Source organism: Amblyraja radiata, chromosome 1 (assembly GCF_010909765.2).
Source record: "Amblyraja radiata isolate CabotCenter1 chromosome 1, sAmbRad1.1.pri, whole genome shotgun sequence".
Lineage (NCBI taxonomy): Eukaryota > Metazoa > Chordata > Chondrichthyes > Rajiformes > Rajidae > Amblyraja > Amblyraja radiata.
Genome location: NC_045956.1, coordinates 67,467,822 through 67,489,548, shown reverse-complemented (window position 1 = coordinate 67,489,548; position 21,727 = coordinate 67,467,822). Strand labels below are relative to the sequence as shown.

General features: G+C 44.3%; 1 protein-coding gene across 2 annotated transcripts in view; it reads right to left on the bottom strand.

Moving 5' to 3' along the window:
- Nucleotides 1–21,727, bottom strand: part of pde5a (phosphodiesterase 5A) — a 131,144-nt gene that overhangs the window by 40,474 nt on the left and 68,943 nt on the right. For both annotated transcript variants that reach the window (XM_033023575.1, XM_033023584.1), the window contains exons 10-12: nucleotides 11,276–11,451; nucleotides 6,891–6,950; nucleotides 1,192–1,338 (exon numbers count right to left, since the gene is read on the bottom strand). In XM_033023575.1, the coding sequence (XP_032879466.1) occupies nucleotides 1,192–1,338; nucleotides 6,891–6,950; nucleotides 11,276–11,451 (383 nt within the window). The remainder of the gene's footprint in view (nucleotides 1–1,191; nucleotides 1,339–6,890; nucleotides 6,951–11,275; nucleotides 11,452–21,727) is intronic.

Sequence of the window (21,727 nt, the reverse complement as noted above, 5' to 3'; positions counted from 1 at the left end):
AACATCATCCCACAATCCCTTTTGTTCCATTTCAGATGATTTGGAATTAAATGAAAGCTTCATGCAAGGCGAGCAGGGTTCAGAAAATATAATATGGTTCTAATTTTTCAGTGGCAAATAATAGTTGGATTTCTCGGGGAAACTTCAACTTTTAGATACCATCACATATTAATTAAACCTGCTGCAGTGAGTTCTTCTCCATTAATTTCGAAAGGAGGATAGCTGGGAGGTATCTACCCAGATAAGTATTACCATTATTTAAAAAGTACATTAAAATAATTTCATTTCACTTAAACGTATCTGTGTTTTTAAATACTTTTGTTTTATCAATATTTTCAATATTGAATAATTTTTAACAGATTTGAATAGTTATTTAATGCTTCTGAATGTCAGAAATGTGCCAACTGGTTTAGTGGGCTGTCAGAGGTTTTGTTTGTTAACTAGTTTCTGGCTGGGACCTATTCTCCAACTACCTTCTCCTGCCATTATTTGATGCTATTGAAATACTGGCACAAGTAATAGAGGACCTGACAGTTGAAGCTTGGGCCAGGATTGTTTCAGCAAGGTTCCAGCTGAAAACTCAAACGGATTTGGATGTACAGGCAGATGAGATTATTTTTTTCTTGGCATCACGTTTGGCACAGACAATGTGGGCTGAAAGGCCTGTTCCTGTGCTGTACTGTTCTTTGTTCCATGTTCTATATTGGTTGGCTTGCTGCTGACTGCAAATTCCAAACTGATAAGATTGGCAGAACCCTTGGTTTCACTGATTTTCATGGTCAAATTCCCAACCTCCATTTTAGAATACAGAAGTGCAGGATCAGAGTATTTACCATTACAGGCACAGAACTAATACTTCTCCACCCAGTGGGTCGAATGAAAGGGCTGCAAATGTCAATAAATTGTACCTGTTTGATCTTGAGTAAGGAGTTAGACTAGACATCCTTCAAAATTTCTGCTTCAATATCATGGAAAGCTGTTTCATCCTCTCTCTAATCAAATCTGGTTCTTACATTAACAAGATATATATTGCTCAAAATTTAATGATTTAGTTTTCTTACTGTCGTTAAAATTCTTTTTTAATCACACTTACAAAATAAATTATTAAGGCTTCCTTTGTGCTTATAGCCAAAACTTAAAATTATAGTATTCATCATTTGGCTTAGGAGTGGATACACAGATTAGTTATACCTCATTTTTCATCTGGAAATTCTGTACAAAATTCAGGTCAGTGAACATCCGGATGGCAGCCAATGTTGTCTCAACTTCAGACAACTCGAAATCACTGAAGCTAAAATCTAGTAGCTTAAGTGAATGAGCAGAAGGAACCGTCTTGACCTTAAAAAAATGAAAGCAACATTTACAGGTTTGCTAATGCTACATGGGAGGGTTTAAACTAGACTGACAGGGGGTTGGGATCTCGTGCAGGACAAGGCACGTGAGAGGTTAGAAGTTGGTATGGAGGGTGGTGTGGGAAAGGTTAGTGGACAGAATAGGCAGGTGATAGGCGGAGAGCGAGAAAAGAGGGTTGGTTTAAACTGCACGTATTTTAATGCAAGGGACCTGATGGGTGAGGCAGATTAATTTAGGGTATGGATAGGTACAAGTGACTGGGACGTTGTAGCCATGTCTGAAAACTTGGCTAAGGGAGGGGCAGGACTGGCAGCTCAATGTTCCGGGGTACAGGAGCTTCAGCAGAGACAGGGGTGAGGGAAAAAGAGCAGGGTGGTTAAGGAGGATGTCACGGCAGTGATCAGAGATGACATTACGAACAGTTCGTCTAGTGAGGCTATATGGGTGGAACTGAGGAACAAGCAAGGGATGGTCACCATGTTGGGTGTTTACTACAGACCCCCGAATAGTCAACGGGAATTAGAAGAATAAATGTGCCGGGAGATTGCAGACAGCTGCAGGTCAAATAAGGTTGTTGTAGTAGGGGATTTTAACATTTCCCAATATAGACTGGGAAAATCATAGTGTGTAGGGTTTAAATGGAGTGCAATTCCTCAAAAGTGTTCAGGAGAGTTTTCTCAAGCAGTATGTGGAGGCCCCCACACTTGAGAGGGCAACGCTGGAACTAGTATTGGGAAATTGGGAAGAACAAGTTAATGAAGTGTTTGTGGAGGAGCCTCTTGGGACCAGTGACCACAGTTCGATTAGGTTTAAGATAGTTATGGATAGGGACGGAGAGGGTCCACGTGTTAAAATGCTCAACTGGGGTAAGGCCAACTTTGAGGGTATGAGAGAAGGTCTCACTCAAGTTGACTGGAGCAGGTTATTTGAGGGGAAAGGAACATCGGCCAAGTGGGATGTTTATAAAAGTGCGCTGATGAAAGCTGAGGATATGTACATCCCCGTTAGCGTGAAGGGCAAATGAGGCAAACGTAAAGAAGCTTGGCTAACGAGGGAAATTGAGGCGTTGATCAAAAACAAATAGGATGCATGGGACAGGTATAGGCAGCATGGATCAAATGCATCCCTGGAGGAGTTTCAGGAACTAAGGAGTAAACTGAAAAAGGAGATCTGAAGGGCAAAAAGGGGCCAGGAGACAGCTCTGGCGGGTAGCATTAAGGACAATTCCCAAATAGTTTATAAATACATAAGGGGAAAAGGGTAACTAGAGGGAGAGTGGGACCTCTTAGGAATTAAAGTGGTCACCTCTGTGTGGAGCTACAGGAGATGGGCAAGGTCCTCAATGAGCATTTCTCCTATGTATTTACAGAGGAGAAAGGCAGTAGGACGGAGGAACTCAGGGCAGTCAATGGAAGTGGCTTGAGAGCAGTCAGTGTTTCTGTCGAAGAAGTACTGAAGGTACTGTCGTGTATGAAGGTAGACAAATCTCCAGGACCTGATCAGATATATCCAAGGACATTGTGGGAAACTAGTGAGGAAATTGGGGGAGCCCTGGTTAGAATTTACGAGTCATCCTTAAATACAGGGGAGGTGCCGGAAGACTGGCGGGCGGCAAATGTTGTGCCTCTTTTCAGGAAGGGCTGCAGGGAAAATGCTCGGATCTATAGGCCGGTGAGCTTAACATCTGTAGTTGGAAAGTTGCTAGAGAGTGTTCTGAGGGATAAATTATACAGCATTTGGATGGGCAAGGTCTGATTAGGGATAGTCAGCAAGGTTTTGTGTGGGAGGTCGTGTCTCATAAATCTGATTGATTTTTTTGAAGACATGTCCAAAAAGGTCGATGAAGGCAGAGCTGTAGATGTTGTGTACATGGCCTTCAGTAAGGCATTCGACAAGGCGCCACATGGTAGGCTGCTCTGGAAGGTTAGATCGCATGGGAGCCAAGGAGAGATAGCTGAATGGAAAGCAAATTGGCTCCATGGAAGGAAATAGAGGGTGATGGTGGAAGGTTGCTTCTCAGACTGGAGGCATATGACTAGTGGTGTGTCTCAGGGTTCAGTGCTGGGCCCATTACTGTTTGTCATTTATATCAATGATTTGGATGAGAACACACAGGGCAAGATTAGCAAGTTTTCTGATGATACAAAAGTGAGTGGTTTTGCATAGTGAAGATGATTGTGAATAAATGCAGCAGGATCTGGATTGATTGGCCAGGTGGATGGAGGAATCGTTGATGAACTTTAATACAGAGAAGTGTGAGGTGTTGCATTTTGGGACATTGAACAAGGGCAGGACCTACACAGTAAATGGTAGGCCTCTGGGTAGTGTTGTAGAGCAGAGGGATCTAGGAGTGCAGGTACATGGTTCCTTGAAGGTCGAGTCACAGGTAGATAAGGTGGTCAAAAAGGCTTTTGGCATTTTGGCCTTCATCAGTTAGAGTATTGAGTATAGAAGTTGGGAGGTCATGTTGCAGTTGTATAAGACGTTGGTGAGATTGCATTTAGAATATTATGTTCAGTTCTGTGCACACTGTTATAGGAAAGATATTGTCAAACTTGTAAGGGTTCAAAATACATTTACGAGGAGGTTGCCAGGACCAGAGGATGTGAGCTATAGGGAGAGGTTGAGTAGGCTGGGTCTCTATTCCATGGAGTGCAGGAGGATGAGGGGAGATCTTTTGAGGTGTACAAAATCATGAGGAAAAGATCGGATAGATGCACGGAGCCTCTTGTCCAGAGTAGGGGAATCGAGGACCAGACGACATAGGTTCAAGGTGAAGGGGAAAAGATTTAATAAGAATCCGAGGGGTAACCTTTTCACTCAAAGGGTGGTGGGTGTATGGAATAAGCTGCAAGAGGAGGTCGTTGAGACTGGGACCATCCCATTGTTTAAGAGACAGTTAGACAGGTACATGGACAGGTTTGGATACGTGGAGGGATATGGACCAAGTGCAGGCAGGTGGGACTAGTGTAGCTGGGACATTGTTGGCCGGTGTGGGCAAGTTGGGCTGAAGGGCCTGTTTCCACACTGTATGACTCTATGACTCTATGAACATAATGTAAATGCTAAAGAATGGTTATCTACATTTCTTACAATTTTTGCTACTCCAGTCTTTACTTCTGTGTGATAACTTGTCAGGATAGGTAATCTTTACAGAGCACTGAAATAACTTTAAGCAAAGTCACTAGTAGCATCCTCATTGACCCTGATCTTCCTTGCTCACTTCAATCTTTCTGAAACCTTTCACAAAGTCAATCACAACACCCTCCTCCAAAACGACTCCATCTGAAGAAGTGTCCAGACCCAAAAGTCACCTGTCCATTCCCTCCACAGATGCTGACTGACCCTCGGTTCCTCCAGCACTTATATGCAACTCCTGCATAGTTCAGAAAGGCCCTTCCTTGATTACATTCTTTCATGTGCATTCAGACATAATTGGTAATAAATGCATTCCTTCTTCTCGTGTACCTCCAGTGGTGGACCTACATTATTGGGGCCCTGAAGCTTGAACTGTTATGGGGCCCCATCGCAACCAGCAATGAGGTCTAGGTAACCACTGTTATCTTCTTCAATGGGGTTGTTCCACGACAGGCTGGCGGGGTTTCAGGGGGCAAGCTCCTGCATTTTCAATAAATTGAAAGTGATTCTCAAGCTTTCTGTTGGTAGTTTACATAACAGAAGCATATAATTTTTCTAACACATAAGCAGTAAAATAACCCCCAAAAGATATGTATTTCATGAAATAGACAATAGACATTTCTATGATCATCCACAATCAGTACCCCATTCCTGCCTTCTCCACATATCCCTTGACTCTGCTATCTTTAAGAGCTCTATCTATCTCTCTCTTGAAAGCCTCCAGAGAATTGGCCTCCACTGACAATCCACTCTTGAATATAGCGGAGTCAGGGATATGGGGCGAAGGGAAGAACGGGGTACTGATTGTGGATGATCAGCCATGATCACATTGAATGGTGGTGCTGGCTCGAAGGGCCGAATGGCCTACTCCTGCACCTATTGTCTATTGTCTATTCACAACTCTCTGTGTGAAAAGGTATTTCCTCATCTCCGTTCTAAATGGCCTACCCCTTATTCTTAAGCTATGGTCCCAGGTTCTGGACTCTCCCAGCATTGAATCCCAACATGATTCCTGCCTCTAGCGTATCCAAACCCTTAAGGGCCTGTCCCACTTTCCCGAGTTACTCACAAATTCTCCCGAATTTTCCCCTTGATTCAAACTCTGAGAATGTCCGTATCGAGTATGTAGGAGGCCGTAGGAGTCCGTAGATATATCGTAGCGGCTCGTTATGCCAGCCGTAGGTATTCGGGGCATCAGGTAAGTCGGAACATTTTTTTCAGCATGTCAAAAAAGTCCAAGAGTAAAAAGATAGTTGGGAGGAGGAGTTTGTAGATCACAAAAATCTTGATTTTTTTTTTAAGGTCCTTTCAACTCAGCAAGGACTCGGGAAAGTGCGACAGGCCCTTTAATAATCTTATATATTTCAATAAATGGCCACATACAGCTAAAAAAATCTTTACAAAAATTATGTTACCTGAAATGTCTCTTTGCCTATCACTGAGATGAGAAAAAAACATTTTCGCCCAGAGTTGTGAATTTGGGGAATTCTCTCCCACAGAAGGCAGCGGTCTCGTCTCCTTCAGCAGCACCTCGGTCTCCCTTCCCGAGCTCAGACACCTACTTCTCCTCACCTCACCTACGCTCACTTACGCTCACTTACCCTCACCTACACCTCGACTAATCCCCTCGCCTCATTAAACCCCTTGCCTCGACGATACCTCACTACCAAACTTCTCCTCGCACCTAAACCTCGCCTCGACTAAACCTCGCCTCGACTAAACTGTACCTCACTAAACCTCACTCCTCAAATAAACCTCACACCTCAAATAAACCTCACACCTCACCTCCCACCTTAACCCCACCTCAATTTAACTAAACCTCACACCTAATCCGCACCTCGACTAATCGCCAGCTCTCTCCCGCTCCCACAATTTATAATCCCCCAACCCCAACCAGGGGGGCGGGGCCGAGGCCGAAGAGCAGCGCAGGTGCATTGCCCGAGAGAGCCAATGGGAGGGGAGCGTGATTAGGGGCCCTGAAGCTTAAGCTTCATTGGTTTCACAGTAGATCCGCCCCTGTGTACCTCATGGGTCTATTCTCAGCTTTCTCATTTTTGGCCTCTCTAGAATTTCCCTCAAAAGATATTATTCACAGAATTAAAGTTCATTTCCACATACACTGATGACATCAACCTTTAACTTGCTACTTCACCTTCTCCAATGCATTAACAGGCTGCTTGTCCCATATCCATGCTTGGATGCTTCACAATTTCCTCTAGTTTAACCTTGGAAAGAGCGAAAGTATTGACAATAATAATACTGCTGGAACTCTGTAGAATTTACCTGCCCGGACATTAAAGGTTTACCAAATATGGTAACAACCAATGCAGAATTAAAATTTTAAATTGAAGATATACAAAATAATAGAATTTCAAATGTAAAATTAAAAGTGTTTTTACCGCTGTGACCTGAAGCTCCTCAGTTTCATTTTCAGTGGCAGATGCATGATATGAAAGTACCTGAAAAGTTCATAGAAACATGTTCTGAACACATTAATATCTAATGCCTGCAATCAATAGCATTTTTTAATTACTTACATTTAAATATTTAATTTAATTTATACTTTGTAATTACTTAAATGACTGTCCACCTTTTCTAAATTTAGTGGAATCTAGTGGGAAAAGGACAGTATTAGCTGCTGCAGAGACTATTGTCCTGGACAGGATCTCTGCTTGAGGCTAAGTAGCCATTCACCAATGCTGCTCTTTGTGAGATTGTCAAGACAGCAAGGCCTCCAAGCTTCAGGGAGCCACTCGACTGCGAACTGCGTAACTGCGGAAATCCAGCTTGAGGCAAATACGAAGCATGAGGCAGGTCAAGCAATATCCAGCCCTTAAAATATCACAGAATTTGCAGAATAGAGACAAAATATTGAATGTAAGTGATCTGCATGAACACTTATATTCAACATGTGGCTTCTCTCACCCACTCTAACCGTGCAACATATTCTGATCCAGACATGTGTCTTCTGGTTGTTCATGAAAAAAATATTTATGCCATTTATTCCACTTTCTAACCACTCTCTTGATATGTTCAGTTCCTAAATCAACAGCGAGTAAAAAATAATCTGCCATTTTAAAATATGCACTTGATTTCTATGGAGGGTCAGTGAAAATTATATAGGTGGCAAGATTTAGGAACAGCAAAATTCTTAAGTACCAGTTGGGCCTTAGATGGTCCCATTTGTGACGTGCTATTGTCATCAGACACACTTCATTTTCGTAGCCCACATTGGGAATTAAAATTTTATCAGAGAAAGTAATTTTGTTATTACCTTCTTTTCACTGTGATGTGATCAGAACAATTGTCTGGATAAGTTAGTGATTCTACCATCATTTACCAGGTTTTGTACTCCAATATTATTCCAGCAAGACTGAATCTTGTAACAGTAATTCCCTCAAATTGCAGTGAAAGTATTTCTGATCAAATGATGATGTTTTAACCGCTTTGACTAATTTAATCTGGAAGGTGGTATTTCTGCAATTAAGTCACTATAGTAATTGTTAAAAGGACTAGCCTATCAAACAAGGAAATCTGGCATTTTTAGCTTGATTGACTCTGAAACTGAAACTCTGATAACCATTACCTGTTTTCTGACAGGCCCTTGCAAGCCATCCTGTTCAAGGATCAGTTATGGATGAACAATGTAGAAATACACATTCCAAAACATATTAAATTAATATTCTAAAGCAAATACCAAGAATTGTAATGCATCTACCAAGGCCTGCTTCTGTGATAAAGAAAAGTTGGTAGAATTCTGAAGTTTGAATATCCCCAGCACATACTTACACTGGAGAACATGGATTGGTGACGTTTCAAATCGGGACCCTTCTTCAGACAGTCAAGTCATAACGTTGCCTGTCCATGTTCTCCAGAGATGCTGCCTGATCCGTTACTCCAGCACTTTGTGTCATGTTTTGTAAACCAGAATCTTGTAAATCAGTTCCTTCTTTCTACAAACATATTCTATTTTGCGCACGTCCCCACATGCCTGCCTTAGAAAGGGAGCAGGAAAGGATCCAGGAATCACCAATTCCAGGAACCTTAAATCGGTAATCTTGCAAAGGTCACCAATCTCTAGTGCATCATAGTTCGAATCTTTAGGGGTCCAGGTTTTGATCACGTGCTACATTCTACAGGCTGGGAGCTGGCACCAACCTTTCATTGGACACTCCTGGCTTCCCAGGACAAGAACAAGGACGTCTGTTGGCTGAAAGTGCCCTTTATAAGACATTAATAGTGACCATAAGATTGTTGAGTTCTTCATTAGGATGGAGAGTGACATAGTTAATTCAGTAACAAGGGTTCTGAACTTAAAGAAAGGTAACTTTGAGAGTATGATACGTGAATAGGCCAAGATAGACAGGCAATTGATTCTTAAAGGGTTGACGGTGGATATGCAATGGAAGGCATTTAAAGACCGCATGGATGAACTACAACAATTGTTCACCCCAGTTTGACAAAAGAATAAATCAGGGAAGGTAGTACATCCGTGGATAACAAGAGAAATCAGGGATAGTACCAAAACAAAAGATGAAGCATACAAATTAGCCAGAAAAAGCAGCCTACCAGAGGACTGGGAGGACTGGGAGTCCGGCAGAGGAGGACAAAGGGCTTAATTAGGAAAGGGAAAATAAATTATGGAAGACAACTGGCATTTATAAAAGCTTTTATAGATATGTGAAGAGAAAAAGATTAGTTAAAACAAATGTAGGTCCCTTGCAGTCAGAAACAGGTGAATTGATCATGGGGAACAAGGACATGGCAGGCCAATTGAATAACTGCTTTGGTTCTGTCTTCACTAAGGAAGACATAAATAATCTGCCGGAAATAGCAGGGGACCGGGGGTCAAATGAGATGGAGGAACTGAGTGAAATCCAGGTTAGTCGGGAAGCGGTGTTTGGTAAATTGAATGGATTAAAGGCCGATAAATCCCTAGGGCCAGATAGGCTGCATCCCAGAGTGCTTAAGGAAGTAGCCCCAGAAATAGTGGATGCATTAGTGATAATTTTTCAAAACTCTTTAGATTCTGGAGTAGTTCCTGAGGATTGGAGGGTAGCTAATGTAACACCACTTTTTAAAAATGGAGGGAGAGAGAAAATGGGGAATTACAGACCAGTTAGTCTAACATCGGTAGTGGGGAAAATGCTAGTCAGTTATTAAAGATGGGATAGCTGCACATTTGGAAAGTTGTGAAATCATTGGACAAAGTCAGAATGGATTTATGAAAGGTAAATCCTGTCTGACAAATCTTATAGAATTTTTCGAGGATGTAACTAGTGGAGTGGATAAGGGAGAACCAGTAGATGTGTTATATCTGGACTTTCAGAAGGCTTTCGACAAGGTCCCACATAAGAGATTAGTATGCAAACTTAAAACACACGGTATTGGGGGTTCAGCATTGATGTGGATAGAGAACCGGCTGGTAAACAAAAAGCAAAGAGTAAACGGGGCCTTTTCAGAATGGCAGGCAGTGACTAGTGGGGTACCGCAAGGCTCAGTGCTGGGACCCCAGCTATTTACAATATATATTAATGATTTGGATGAGGGAATTGAATGCAACATCTCCATGTTTGCGGATGACACAAAGCTGGGGGGCAGTGTTAGCTGTGAGGAGGATGCTAGGAGGCTGCAAGATGGCTTGGATAGGTTGGGTGAGTTGGCAAATGCATGGCAGATGCAGTATAATGTGGATAAATGTGAGGTTATCCACTTTGGTGGCAAGAACTGGAAAGTAGACTATTATCTGAATGGTGGCCGATTAGGAAAACGGAAGATGCAATGAGACCTGGGTGTCATGGTACACCAGTCATTGAAAGTAGGCATGCAGGTGCAGCAGGCAGTGAAGAAAGCAAATGGTATGTTAGCATAGCAAAAGGATGTTACTTGGTGAGACCACACCTGGAGTATTGCGTACAGTTTTGGTCTCCTAATCTGAGGAAAGACATTCTTGCCATAGAGGGAGTACAGAGAAGGTTCACCAGACTGATTCCTGGGATGGCAGGACTTTCATGTGAAGAAAGATTGGATAGACTCGGCTTGTACTCGCTAGAATTTAGAAGATTGAGGAGGGATCTTATTGAAACTTAAGGGGTTGGACAGGCTAGATGCAGGCTAGATTGTTCCCGATGTTGGGGAAGTCCAGAACAAGGGGTCACAGTTTAAGGATAAGGGGGAGCCTTTTAGGACCGAGAAGTGAAAAATAATTTTCACACAGAGAGTGGTGAATCTGTGGAACTCTCTGCCACAGAAAGTAGTTGAGGCCAGTTCATTGGCTATATTTAAGAGGGGGTTAGATGTGGCCCTTGTGGCTAAAGGGATCAGGGGGTATGGAGAGAAGGCAGGTACAGGATACTGAGTTGGATGATCAGCCATGATCATATTGAATGGCGGTGCCGGCTCAAATGGTTGATTGGCCTACTCCTGCACCTATTTTCTATGTTTCTATTAACCCTACCCCACAACACTAATTCTAGTCTCTCCACTCAAGCCTTCTGAATATAGATAATATTTTATGGGTTGGGTCGATAGGGAACTGGAAAGGGAATCAAAGATTTTGTTCGGGCAGTTACAAAGACATTAGTAACAGTGTCTGATTATATCCTTCAAGAAGCCTGAAGTAGCTGATGATTAATTGTAATAATATATCTCCCGCTATTTCTACACAAGCGATCAATTTAAATGCTGCCCAGGGAAAGGAAGATCAGTTCAATGGATAAAGGTGGACTAAATGGTGAGTTTAGAAGGTATTGATGAAAATTAAAATCTCCTTTTTGCCTCTTACCTCAAGTGTCACAACCTGTTTTGCCATTGCCACTTCAACAGCTTCATACATTTGAGTGTTCTGTATGCCCAGACCACAAAAAATGGCAAATGCTTCCAAAAATTGTTCATCATTTTTATTGAAGGCCTTGATTTTGTCAAAGGTTTCACCCATTTTGTTCATTAACTGGCAGACACCTGCAGAGAACAATTATAGATAATAAACATTATAATTTCAATGGTTGTACAACAGGCTCAGTTCATGTTGTTGTTGGAAAACGGGAAATACAGAGGCTGGAATAACACACGGATGAATTAAAGTGATGTCACAAACAATATTTACAACATCACTATAATCATATTAAGATGTACTACTGCAATCAGACATATCGAAACACTAAGGGGCGGAAAACGCTAGTGGGAGTTGTGTACTAACAGTACAGGGCTCTCGCTTAACCTTTTTTCCCTGTTGCCAGCCGGGCAACCTTGGCAGCTTTTTAGGTTGCCAAATGACATTTTAGGTGGTCATTTAAGATGGCTTGCATGACGCGTGCTCGGACGAAGTGCGCAGTTACCAGTCGGAATTATACATTCACATATTATTTCTGCTTCAAATAAAGTCACAAACTAAAATATTAACCAATCAAGACATGATATATACCACAATGACATGCAGCAAAATTATAATACGGTATCTCAACTCTTTTTACACATTGCAATTAATGCAATTTTTATTATTTCTTTCCACTTCCAAACAAAAATGTGGTTGGATTATTCAGCGTATGATCAACCTGTGTCAATAAATCCTGGACCTTGATAACATATTTGCTTAACCATGCACACTACAAGCATGTTTTCTGTGAAGGACCGAACATTATCATGACATGGCCATAGCATGGGTCGTTATTGCTATTGGTACAGAAACACTCTCGCTTCCCACATAATTTATCCACAACAAAATATACAGGTTGCAAGGAATTTTCTAAAGGCATTTTATGATAATAGCTGACAAAACTGACTATACCCATCTGACATTACACTAACTAACAAGAGATGGCCAAAGACATAAATGCAGCAAATGTTTGGTAATATATTTAAAGGTGTCAATACGCCACATTAGCAGACATTCAGATTAGATGTATGTGGCAATGAAGATACCCAGTTTGTAAGCACCATTTAAAAAAAAATTGTTGATAAACGCTTTTTCCATCAGTCCCACTTCAGAATTAACGTTAAAATTTCAACTGAAATATCCCGACCAAATTTGTGATATATATGACTGACTGTAGAAGTAAACCCTGGATAAATCCAACGTATAGTTGTGAATGTTGCTCATTAAATAACTACAGTACTGATACTCCATATTAACAGCATTGATTTGCCATTAAAATGAATTCTGTAATAACGTGTCAGTGACAATCGAACACTGTGGTTTTAATGTTTCACGTGTTCAAAATTTAATTAATCCATCCTTATGGATTAAAACAAATAATAACATTGGGAATTAAAACATATTTGATTGCATTCCGTTATCAAACATATTCAATATTAGCTCTGAAGATATTTCCAGCACAATAGGGTCGGGGGGGGGGTGTATGAATCGGTGTGGATTGGATGGATTGAGGCAGGGGAATTAGTGAGTGTTGGTTGGAGTAGGTAAAATTATGAGGGGAGAGCGCGGGGGATATCAGTGGGGTTGAATGGGGGGGATCTGTGCAGGATGGATGGGTGGAGCAGTGCAGGATGAAGGGGTGAGCAGTGCAGGATGGATGGGAAGTGGGTCAGTACAGGATGGATTGGGGGACCAGTGTAGGATTGATGGGGAGTGGCAGGAGAATCAATGCAAGGTGGCTAGGGAGATCAGTGCAGGATAAATAGATGGGGGGGGGGGGGGGGAATGGGGAGCACAGGGGATGTCAGTGAGGACTGAATAGAGACAGGAATGGGGATCAGTGCGGAATGAAGAGGAGGGCTCTCAGGATGAGGGGAGTGGAGGGGGGGGGGGGGGAGGGGAGAGAGAGGGAGGGGAGGGGGAGAGAGAGAGGGGGAGAGAGAGAGGGGGAGAGAGAGAGGGGGAGAGAGAGAGGGGGAGAGAGAGAGGGGGAGAGAGAGAGGGGGAGAGAGAGAGGGGGAGAGAGAGAGGGGGAGAGAGAGAGGGGGAGGGGGAGAGAGAGGGGGGGAGAGAGAGAGGGGGGGTGAGAGAGAGAGAGGGGGGGGGAGAGAGAGGTGGCAGAGAGAGAGAGAGGAGGGGAGAGAGAGAGAGGGGGAGAGAGAGAGAGGGGGAGAGAGAGAGAGAGAGAGAGGGGGGGGTGAGAGAGAGGTGGAGAGAGAGAGATATATATATATATATATTTATTTATTGCAGGTCTGCGGAGAGTGTTTCCCTCCTCCAATCACCCCCCCCCCCCCCCCACCCCTACTCTACTTCCGCCTCTGACCGACACCTCCCTCCTCCAAGGGTTTGTTTTGAAAGAGCCGTTGGCGGAGTGGCAGCAGCTGCCGCTAACACGCCGGGCGGGGCGGGGTGCGGGAGGAGGAGATGGAGCCGTCGCCGTCGCCACTGCTGCCCGTCTTTAGCTCCGACCCTCCGTCACGCCACACTTAGCATCTTTCCCACAACCGTCGCCGACACTTTCCTTTTCTCCAGAGATGCTGCCGGACCCGCAGAGTTACTCCAGTTTTTGTGTGTCTATCTTCGGTATAAAACAAGTTGCCAAGCCGGGCAAAATGACTCGCCGTTTAGGTTGCCCGGCGGCAGTTTGAGTGGTCATTGGCACCCGGGCAACCGTGAATTTCGAGCCCTGCAGTAGTAGTGGAGTTAAGGATGGCATCAAACAGGAAATTAGAAATGCGTGCAACAAAGGTAAAACAATTATAATGGGTGACTTCAATCTACATATTGATTGGGTGAATCAAATTGGCAGGGGTGCTGAGGAAGAGGATTTCTTGGAATGTATGCGGGATAGTTTTCTAAACCAACATGTAGAGGAACCAACGAGAGAGCAGGCTATTCTAGACTGGGTATTGAGTAATGAGGAAGGGTTAGTTAGCAGTCTTGTTGTGCGTGACCCCTTGGGCAAGAGTGACCATAATATGGTTGAGTTCTTCATTAGGATGGAGAGTGACATTGTTCAGAAACAAGGGTACTGAACTTAAAGAAAGGTGACTTTGAGGGTATGAGACGTGAATTGGCCAAGATAGACTGGCAAATGATTCTTAAAGGGTTGACGGTGGATATGCAATGGAAGGCATTTAAAAACTGCATGGATGAACTACAACAATTGTTCATCCCAGTTTGGCAAAAGAATAATTCAGGGAAGGTAGTGCATCCGTGGATAACAAGGGAAATCAGGGATAGTATCAAAACAAAAGATGAAGCGTACAGAACAAGCAGCCTACCAGAGGACTGGGAGAAATTCAGAGTCCAGCAGAGGAGGACAAAAGGCTTAATTAGGAAAGGGAAAATAGATTATGAAAGAAAACTGGCAGGGAACATAAAACTGACTGCAAATGTTTTTATAGATATGTGAAGAGGAAAAATTAGTTAAAACAAATGTAGGCCCCTTGCAGTCAGAAACAGGCGAATTGATCATGGGGAACAAGGACATGGCAGACCAATTGAATAACTACTTTGGTTCTGTCTTCACTAAGGAAGACATAAATAATATGCCGGAAATAGCAAGGGACCGGGATTAAATGAGATGGAGGAACTGAGTGAAATCCAGGTTAGCCGGGAAGTGGTGTTAGGTAAATTGAATGGATTAAAGACCGATAAATCCCTAGGGCCAGATAGGCTGCACCCCAGAGTACTTAAGGAAGAAGCCACAGAAATAGTGGATGCATTAGTGATAATTTTTCAAAACTCTTTAGATTCTGGAGTAGTTCCTGAGGACTGGAGGGTAGCTAATGTAACCCCAGTTTTTAAAAAGGGAGGGAGAGAGAAAACGGGGAATTACAGACCAGTTAGTCTAACATCGGTGGTGGGGAAAATTCTGGAGTCAGTTATTAAAGATGGGATAGCAGCACATTAAGAAAGTGGTGAATTCATTGGACAAAGTCAGCTTGGATTTATGAAAGGTAAATCATGTCTGACGAATCTTATAGAATTTTTCGAGGATGTAACTAGTAGAGTGGATAAGGGAGAACCAGTGGATGTGTTATATCTGGACTTTCAGAAGGCTTTCGACAAGGTCCCACATACGAGATTAGTATAAAAACCTAAAGCACACGGTATTGGGGGTTCAGTATTGATGTGGATAGAGAACTGGCTGGCAGACAGGAAGCAAAGAGTAGGAGTAAACGGGTCCTTTTCAGAATGGCAGGCAGTGACTAGTGGGGTACGGCAAGGCTCAGTGCTGGGACCCCAGTTATTTACAATATATATTAATGATCTGGATGAGGGAATTGAATGCAATATCTCCAGGTTTGCGGATGACACAAAGCTGGGGGGCAGTGTTAGCTGTGAGAGGGATGCTAGGAGGCTGCAAGGTGACTTGGATAGGTTGGGTGAGTTGGCAAATGCATGGCAGATGCAGTATAATGTGGATAAATGTGAGGTTATCCACTTTGGTGGCAAAAACAGGAAAGTAGACTATTATCTGAATGGTGGCCGATTAGGAAAAGGGGAGATGCAACGAGACCTGGGTGTCATGGCACACCAGTCATTGAAAGTAGGAATGCAGGTGCAGCAGGCAGTGAAGAAAGCAAATGGTATGTTAACATTCATAGCAAAAGGATTTGAGTATAAGAGCAGGGAGGTTCTACTGCAGTTGTACAGGGTCTTGGTGAGACCACACCTGGAGTATTGCATACAGTTTTCGTCTCCCAATCTGAGGAAAGACATTCTTGCCATAGAGGGAGTACAGAGACGGTTCACCGGACTGATTCCTGGGATGGCAGGACTTTCATATGAAGAAAGACTGGATAGACTCGGCTTGTACTCGCTAGAATTCAGAAGATTGAGGGGGGATCTTATAGAAACATACAAAATTCTTAAGGGGTTGGACAGGCTAGACGCAGGAGGATTATTCCCGATGTTGGGGAAGTCCAGAACTAGGGGGTCACAGTTTAAGGATAAGAGGGAAGTCTTTTAGGACCGAGATGAGAAAATCATTTTTTACACAGAGAGTGGTGAATCTGTGGAATTCTCTGCCACAGAAGGTAGTTGAGGCCAGTTCATTGGCTATATTTAAGAGGGAGTTAGATGTGGCCCTTGTGGCTAAAGGGATCAGGGGGTATGGAGAGAAGGCAGGTACAGGATACTGAGTTGGATGATCAGCCATGATCACATCGAATGGCGGTGCAGGCTCGAAGGGCCGAATGGCCTACTCCTGCACCTATTTTCTATGTTTCTATGTTTCAATTTCACTTTGTGTTCTTCCATATGATAGATAAGGAAAGAGTTTGTCCGACTTTACTTCTATCATTTTGTTGCCACTGTCAGAGAGGTCACTGGAAAGAGATTTGAACTTGCAGGTGGTCGACAGAAAACTGAAGACAGACACAAAAAGCTGGAGTAACTCAGCTGGGCAGGCAGCATCTCTGGAGAGAACGAATGGGTAACATTTCGAGTTGAGACCCTTCTTCAGTGGTTAGGGATAAGGGAAACAAGAGATATAGACGGTGATGTGGAGAGATACAGTAAAGAACGATGAAAGAAATGCAAAAAGTAATAATGATAAAGGAAACAGACCATTGCAAGCTGTTTGTAAGGTGAAAATGAGAACCCAGCACAACTTGGGTGGGGGAGGGATAGAGAGAGAGGGAATGCCGGGACTACCTGAATTGAGAGAAATCAATATTCATACCACTGGGCTGCAAGCTGCCCAAGCGAAATATGAGATGCTGTTCCTCCAATTTACGTTTAGCATCACTCTGACAATGGAGGAGACCGAGGACAGAAAGGACTGTGTTGGAATGGGAAGGAGAATTAAAGTGTCCAGCAACAGGGTGATCAGGTTGGTTCAGGAGGGCTGAGCGAAGGTGTTCCGCGAAATGATCGCCCAGTCTGCGTTTGTTCTCGCCGATGTACAAGAGTCCACATCTTGAACAATGGATACAGTAGATGAGGTTGGTGGAAGTGCAAGTGAACCTATGCCTAACCTGAAAGGACTGCCGAGGTCCCAGGACAGAGTCGAGGGAGGAGGTATAGCGGCAGGTGTTGTATCTTCTGCGGTTGCAGAAGGTACCTGGGGAGGGGGCAGTTTGGGTGGGAAGGGATGAGTTAGCCAGGGAGTTGCGGAGGGAACGGTCTCGGTGGAAAGGGGTGGAGGTGGCAAAATGTGGTTAGTGGTGGGATCCTGTTGGAGGTGGTGGAAATTTTGGAGGATTATGTGTTGTATGCGATGGCTGATGAGGTAGAAGGTAAGGATTAGGGGGACTCTGTTTCTGTTGCGATTAGGGGGAAGGGGAGCAAGGGCAGAGCTGCGGGGTACCAAGGAGACACGAGTAAGGGCCTCATCTATGATGGGAGAGAGGAACTCCGTTCCCTAAAGAATGAGGACATCTCGGATGTTCTAGTATGGAACCTCATCTTGGGCACAGATGCGACGAGGACGGAGGAATTAGGAGTAGGGGATAAAGTCTTTGTAAGAAGCAGGGTGGAAAGAACTGTAGTCGAGATAGTTGTAGGGGTCAGTGGGTTTGTAATAGATGTCAGTCAATTGTTTATTTCCTGTGATGGAGACCGTGAGATCAAGAAAGGGGAGGGAGGTGTTGGCGATGGTCCAAGTAAACTTGAGTGCAGGATGAAAATTGGTGAAGTTGATGAAGTCCATGAGTTCTGCAATGGTGCAGGAGGTAGCACCAATGTAGTCATCAATATAACGGAGATAGAGATAGAATTCGGGGATAGGGCCAGTGTCCACCTGGAACAGGGAATGTTCAACATAGCCTACAAAAAGGCAGGCATAACTGGGGCTCTTGCGGGTGCCCATAGGACTTGGAGGCAGTGGGAGGAGTCAAAGGAGAAGTTGTTGAGGGTGAGGACCAGCTCCGCTAGGCGGAGTAGAGTGTAAGTAGAGGGAAATTGGATGGTTCTGCGGTCAAGGAAGAAACGGAGCTTTAAGGCCTTCCAGGTGGGGAATGGAGGTGTAGAGTGATACTAAAGATGAGGGAGTGGGGGCTCGGAATGCAGGTCATTAAAGAGATGAAGGGCACATGGACTGAGCTCTGGCAGGCTCAACCACAGCGCATCAAGTTCCTGGTCCAGGCAGTGTACGATGTCCTGCCCAGCCCATCGAACCTCTTCATCTGGGGCAAAGCGGAATCTCCAGATTGCTCGCAATGCTCAGGCAAGGGGACGTTGGAACACATCCTGAGCTGTTGCCCAAAGGCTCTTGGGCAGGGCCGGTACACATGGCATCACGACCAGGTTCTCAAACCCATTGCAGAAGCCATCAGCATGGGAATCAGCAGCTGCAGACGAGAACGCCCCACCACCCAGATGATCACCTTCGTGAAGGCCGGAGTGCAGCTGCCAAGAACCACAGCAGCCAGGAACCCATCAGGTATCCTGGCGACTGCGCAGGACTGGCAGCTTTCCGTAGACCTGGTGAAACAGCTGAAGTTCCCACAGCACATTGCCACGACCACCCTGAGGCCAGATATCCTCCTGGTCTCAGAGGCGACCAAAAACATCGTCTTGTTGGAACTGACAGTGCCGTGGGAGGACCGTCTGGAGGAGGCCCACGAGAGGAAGATGGCCAAATATGAAGAACTGGTCATAGACTGCCACAAGCAGGGCTGGAAGGCAAGGTATATGCCCATCGAGGTTGGCTGCAGAGGTTTTGCAGGGCAATCGCTCTACAAAGCCTTGAGTGCACTGGGCATCAACGGAGTGGCAAGGAGAAGGGCCATCAAGAACACCACAAAGGCAGCGGAGAAGGCCTCGAGATGGCTCTGGATCAGGAGAGGAGGTCCATGGGGAGGAGCGAATGCCACCTGAACACGTCGTGGTCTGATCAACCACGGCTGGGTCGCCTGGGTGAGGGTGTCTGATGTTGAAAGACCCGAAACACCCAATGACCCCAGGTTACATCACTGATGATGTGTTCAGGAGCATCTTTCGATGTATTTGTATCAATGAGAGGCATAGATAGGGTAGATAATAAGGATTTATTTTTCTCCCAAGATGGGAATGTCAGAGAATAGGTCAGAGAGGGAAAGTTAAAGAAAGATTCTAATGGGAGTAGGAGGCAACCGTGGCTGACAAGAGAAGTTGGGGATAGAATAAAACTATAAGAAAAGATGTATAACACAGCAAAGAGGATTGGGAAACTTTCACAGGACAACAGAAGGAAACAAAACGGGCAATATGGGCTGAAAAGATGAAGTACGAGGGGAAGCCGGCCAGGAATATAAAGAAGGACAGTAAAAGCTTCTTTCGATATGTTAAAGGAAAAAGAGTAGCAAAGTCAAATGTGGGTCCCTTGAAGGCAGACACGGGTGAAATTATTATGGGCAACAAGGAAATGGCAGAAGAGTTGAATAGGTACTTCGAATCTGTCTTCACTAAGGAAGACACAAACAATCTCCCAGATGTACTGGAGGACAGAGGATCTAAGGGGGTAGAGGAACTGAAAGACATTTTCATTAGGCGAGAAATAGCATTGGGTAGGCTAATGGGACTGAAGGATGATAAATCCCCTGGGCCTGATGGTCTGCATCCCAGGGTCCTCAGGGAGGTGGCTCTAGAAATAGTGGATGCAATGGTATCATTTTCCAATGTTCAATAGATTCAGGATCAGTTCCTGTGGATTGGATAGCTAATGTTATCCCACTTTTCAAGAAAGGAGCGAGAGAGAAAACGGGGAATTACAGATCAGTTAGCCTGACCGGTGGTGGGAAAGATGCTGGAGTCAATTATTAAAGAGGTAATAATGGGGCATTTGGATAGCAGTAAAAGGATTAGTCCAAGTCAACATGGATTTATGAACGGGAAATCATGCTTGACTAATCTTCTGGAATTTTTTGAGGATGTGACAAGTAAAATGGATGAAGGGGTGCCAGTGGATGTAGTGTATCTAGACTTTCAGAAAGCCTTTGATAAGGTCCCACACAGGAGACTGGTGAATAAAATTAGAGCACATGGTATTGGGGGTAGGGTGTTGACATGGATAGAAAATTGGTTGGCAAGACCGGAAGCAAAGAGTAGGAGTGAACGGGTCCTTTTCAGAATAGCAGGCAGTGGCGAGTGGAGTGCCGCAAGGCTCGGTGTTGGGGCCGCAACTGTTTACCATATATATTAATGATTGGAAGAGGCAATTAGGAGCAACACTAGCAAGTTTGCGGATGACACAAAGCTGGGTGGCAGTGTGAACTGTGAAGAGGATGTTAGGAGGTTGCAGGGTGACCTAGACACGTTGAGTGAGTGGGCAGATGCGTGGCAGATGCAGTATAATATAGATAAATGTGAGGTTATCCACTTTGGCGGCAAAAATAAGGGGCCAGATTATTATCTCAATGGGGTTAGGTTAGGTAAGGGGGAGGTGCAGCGAGATCTGTCACTGAATGTTGGCGTGCAGTTACAGCAGGCAGTGAAGAAAACTAATGGAATGTTGGCCTTCATAACAAGAGGATTTCATTATAGGAGTAAAGAAGTTCTTCTGCAGTTGTATAGGGCTCTGGTGAGACCACATCTGGAGTATTGTGTACAGTTTTGGTCTCCTAATTTGAGGAAGGACATCCTTGTGATTGAGGCAATGCAGCGTAGGTTCAGGAGATTGATCCCTGGGTTGGCAGGACTGTCATATGAGGAAAGATTGAAAAGACTAGGCTTGTATTCACTGGAGTTTAGAAGGATGAGGGGCAGTCTTATAGAAACATATAAAATTATAAAAGGACTGGACAAGCTAGATGCAGGAAAAATGTTCCCAATGTTGGGCGAGTCCAGAACCAGGGGCCACAGTCTTAGAATAAAGGGGAGGTCATTTAAGACTGAGGTGAGAAAAAAAGTTTTCATCCAGAGAGTTGTGAATTTATGGAATTCCTTGCCACAGAGGGCAGTGGAGGCCAAGTCACTGGATGGATTTAAGAGAGAGTTAGATAGAGCTCCAAGGGCTAGTGGAGCCAAGGGATATGGGGAGAAGGCAGGCACGGGTTATTAATAGGGAACGATCAGCCATGATCACAATGAATGGCGGTGCTGGCTCGAAGGGCCGAACGGCCTCCTCCTGCACCTATATTTTATGTTTCTATGTTTCTAAGATGTGTGGAGCAAGAGATCTTTTACAGAGATTGGTGGGTGCCTGGAACGCATTGCCAGGGGAGTTGGTGGAAGCAAATACGATAGTAGCATTGACATTCGTTTAGAAACTGTAGACATGAGCACATGCAGAGATTGGAGGTATATGGATCACATACAGGCAGCGGATATTAGTTTAGTTTGGCATCATGTTTGGCACACATTATGGGGCGAAGAGCATGTTTTTGTGCTGTACTATTTCATGTTCTATTCTATAAAGCACCAATGCAT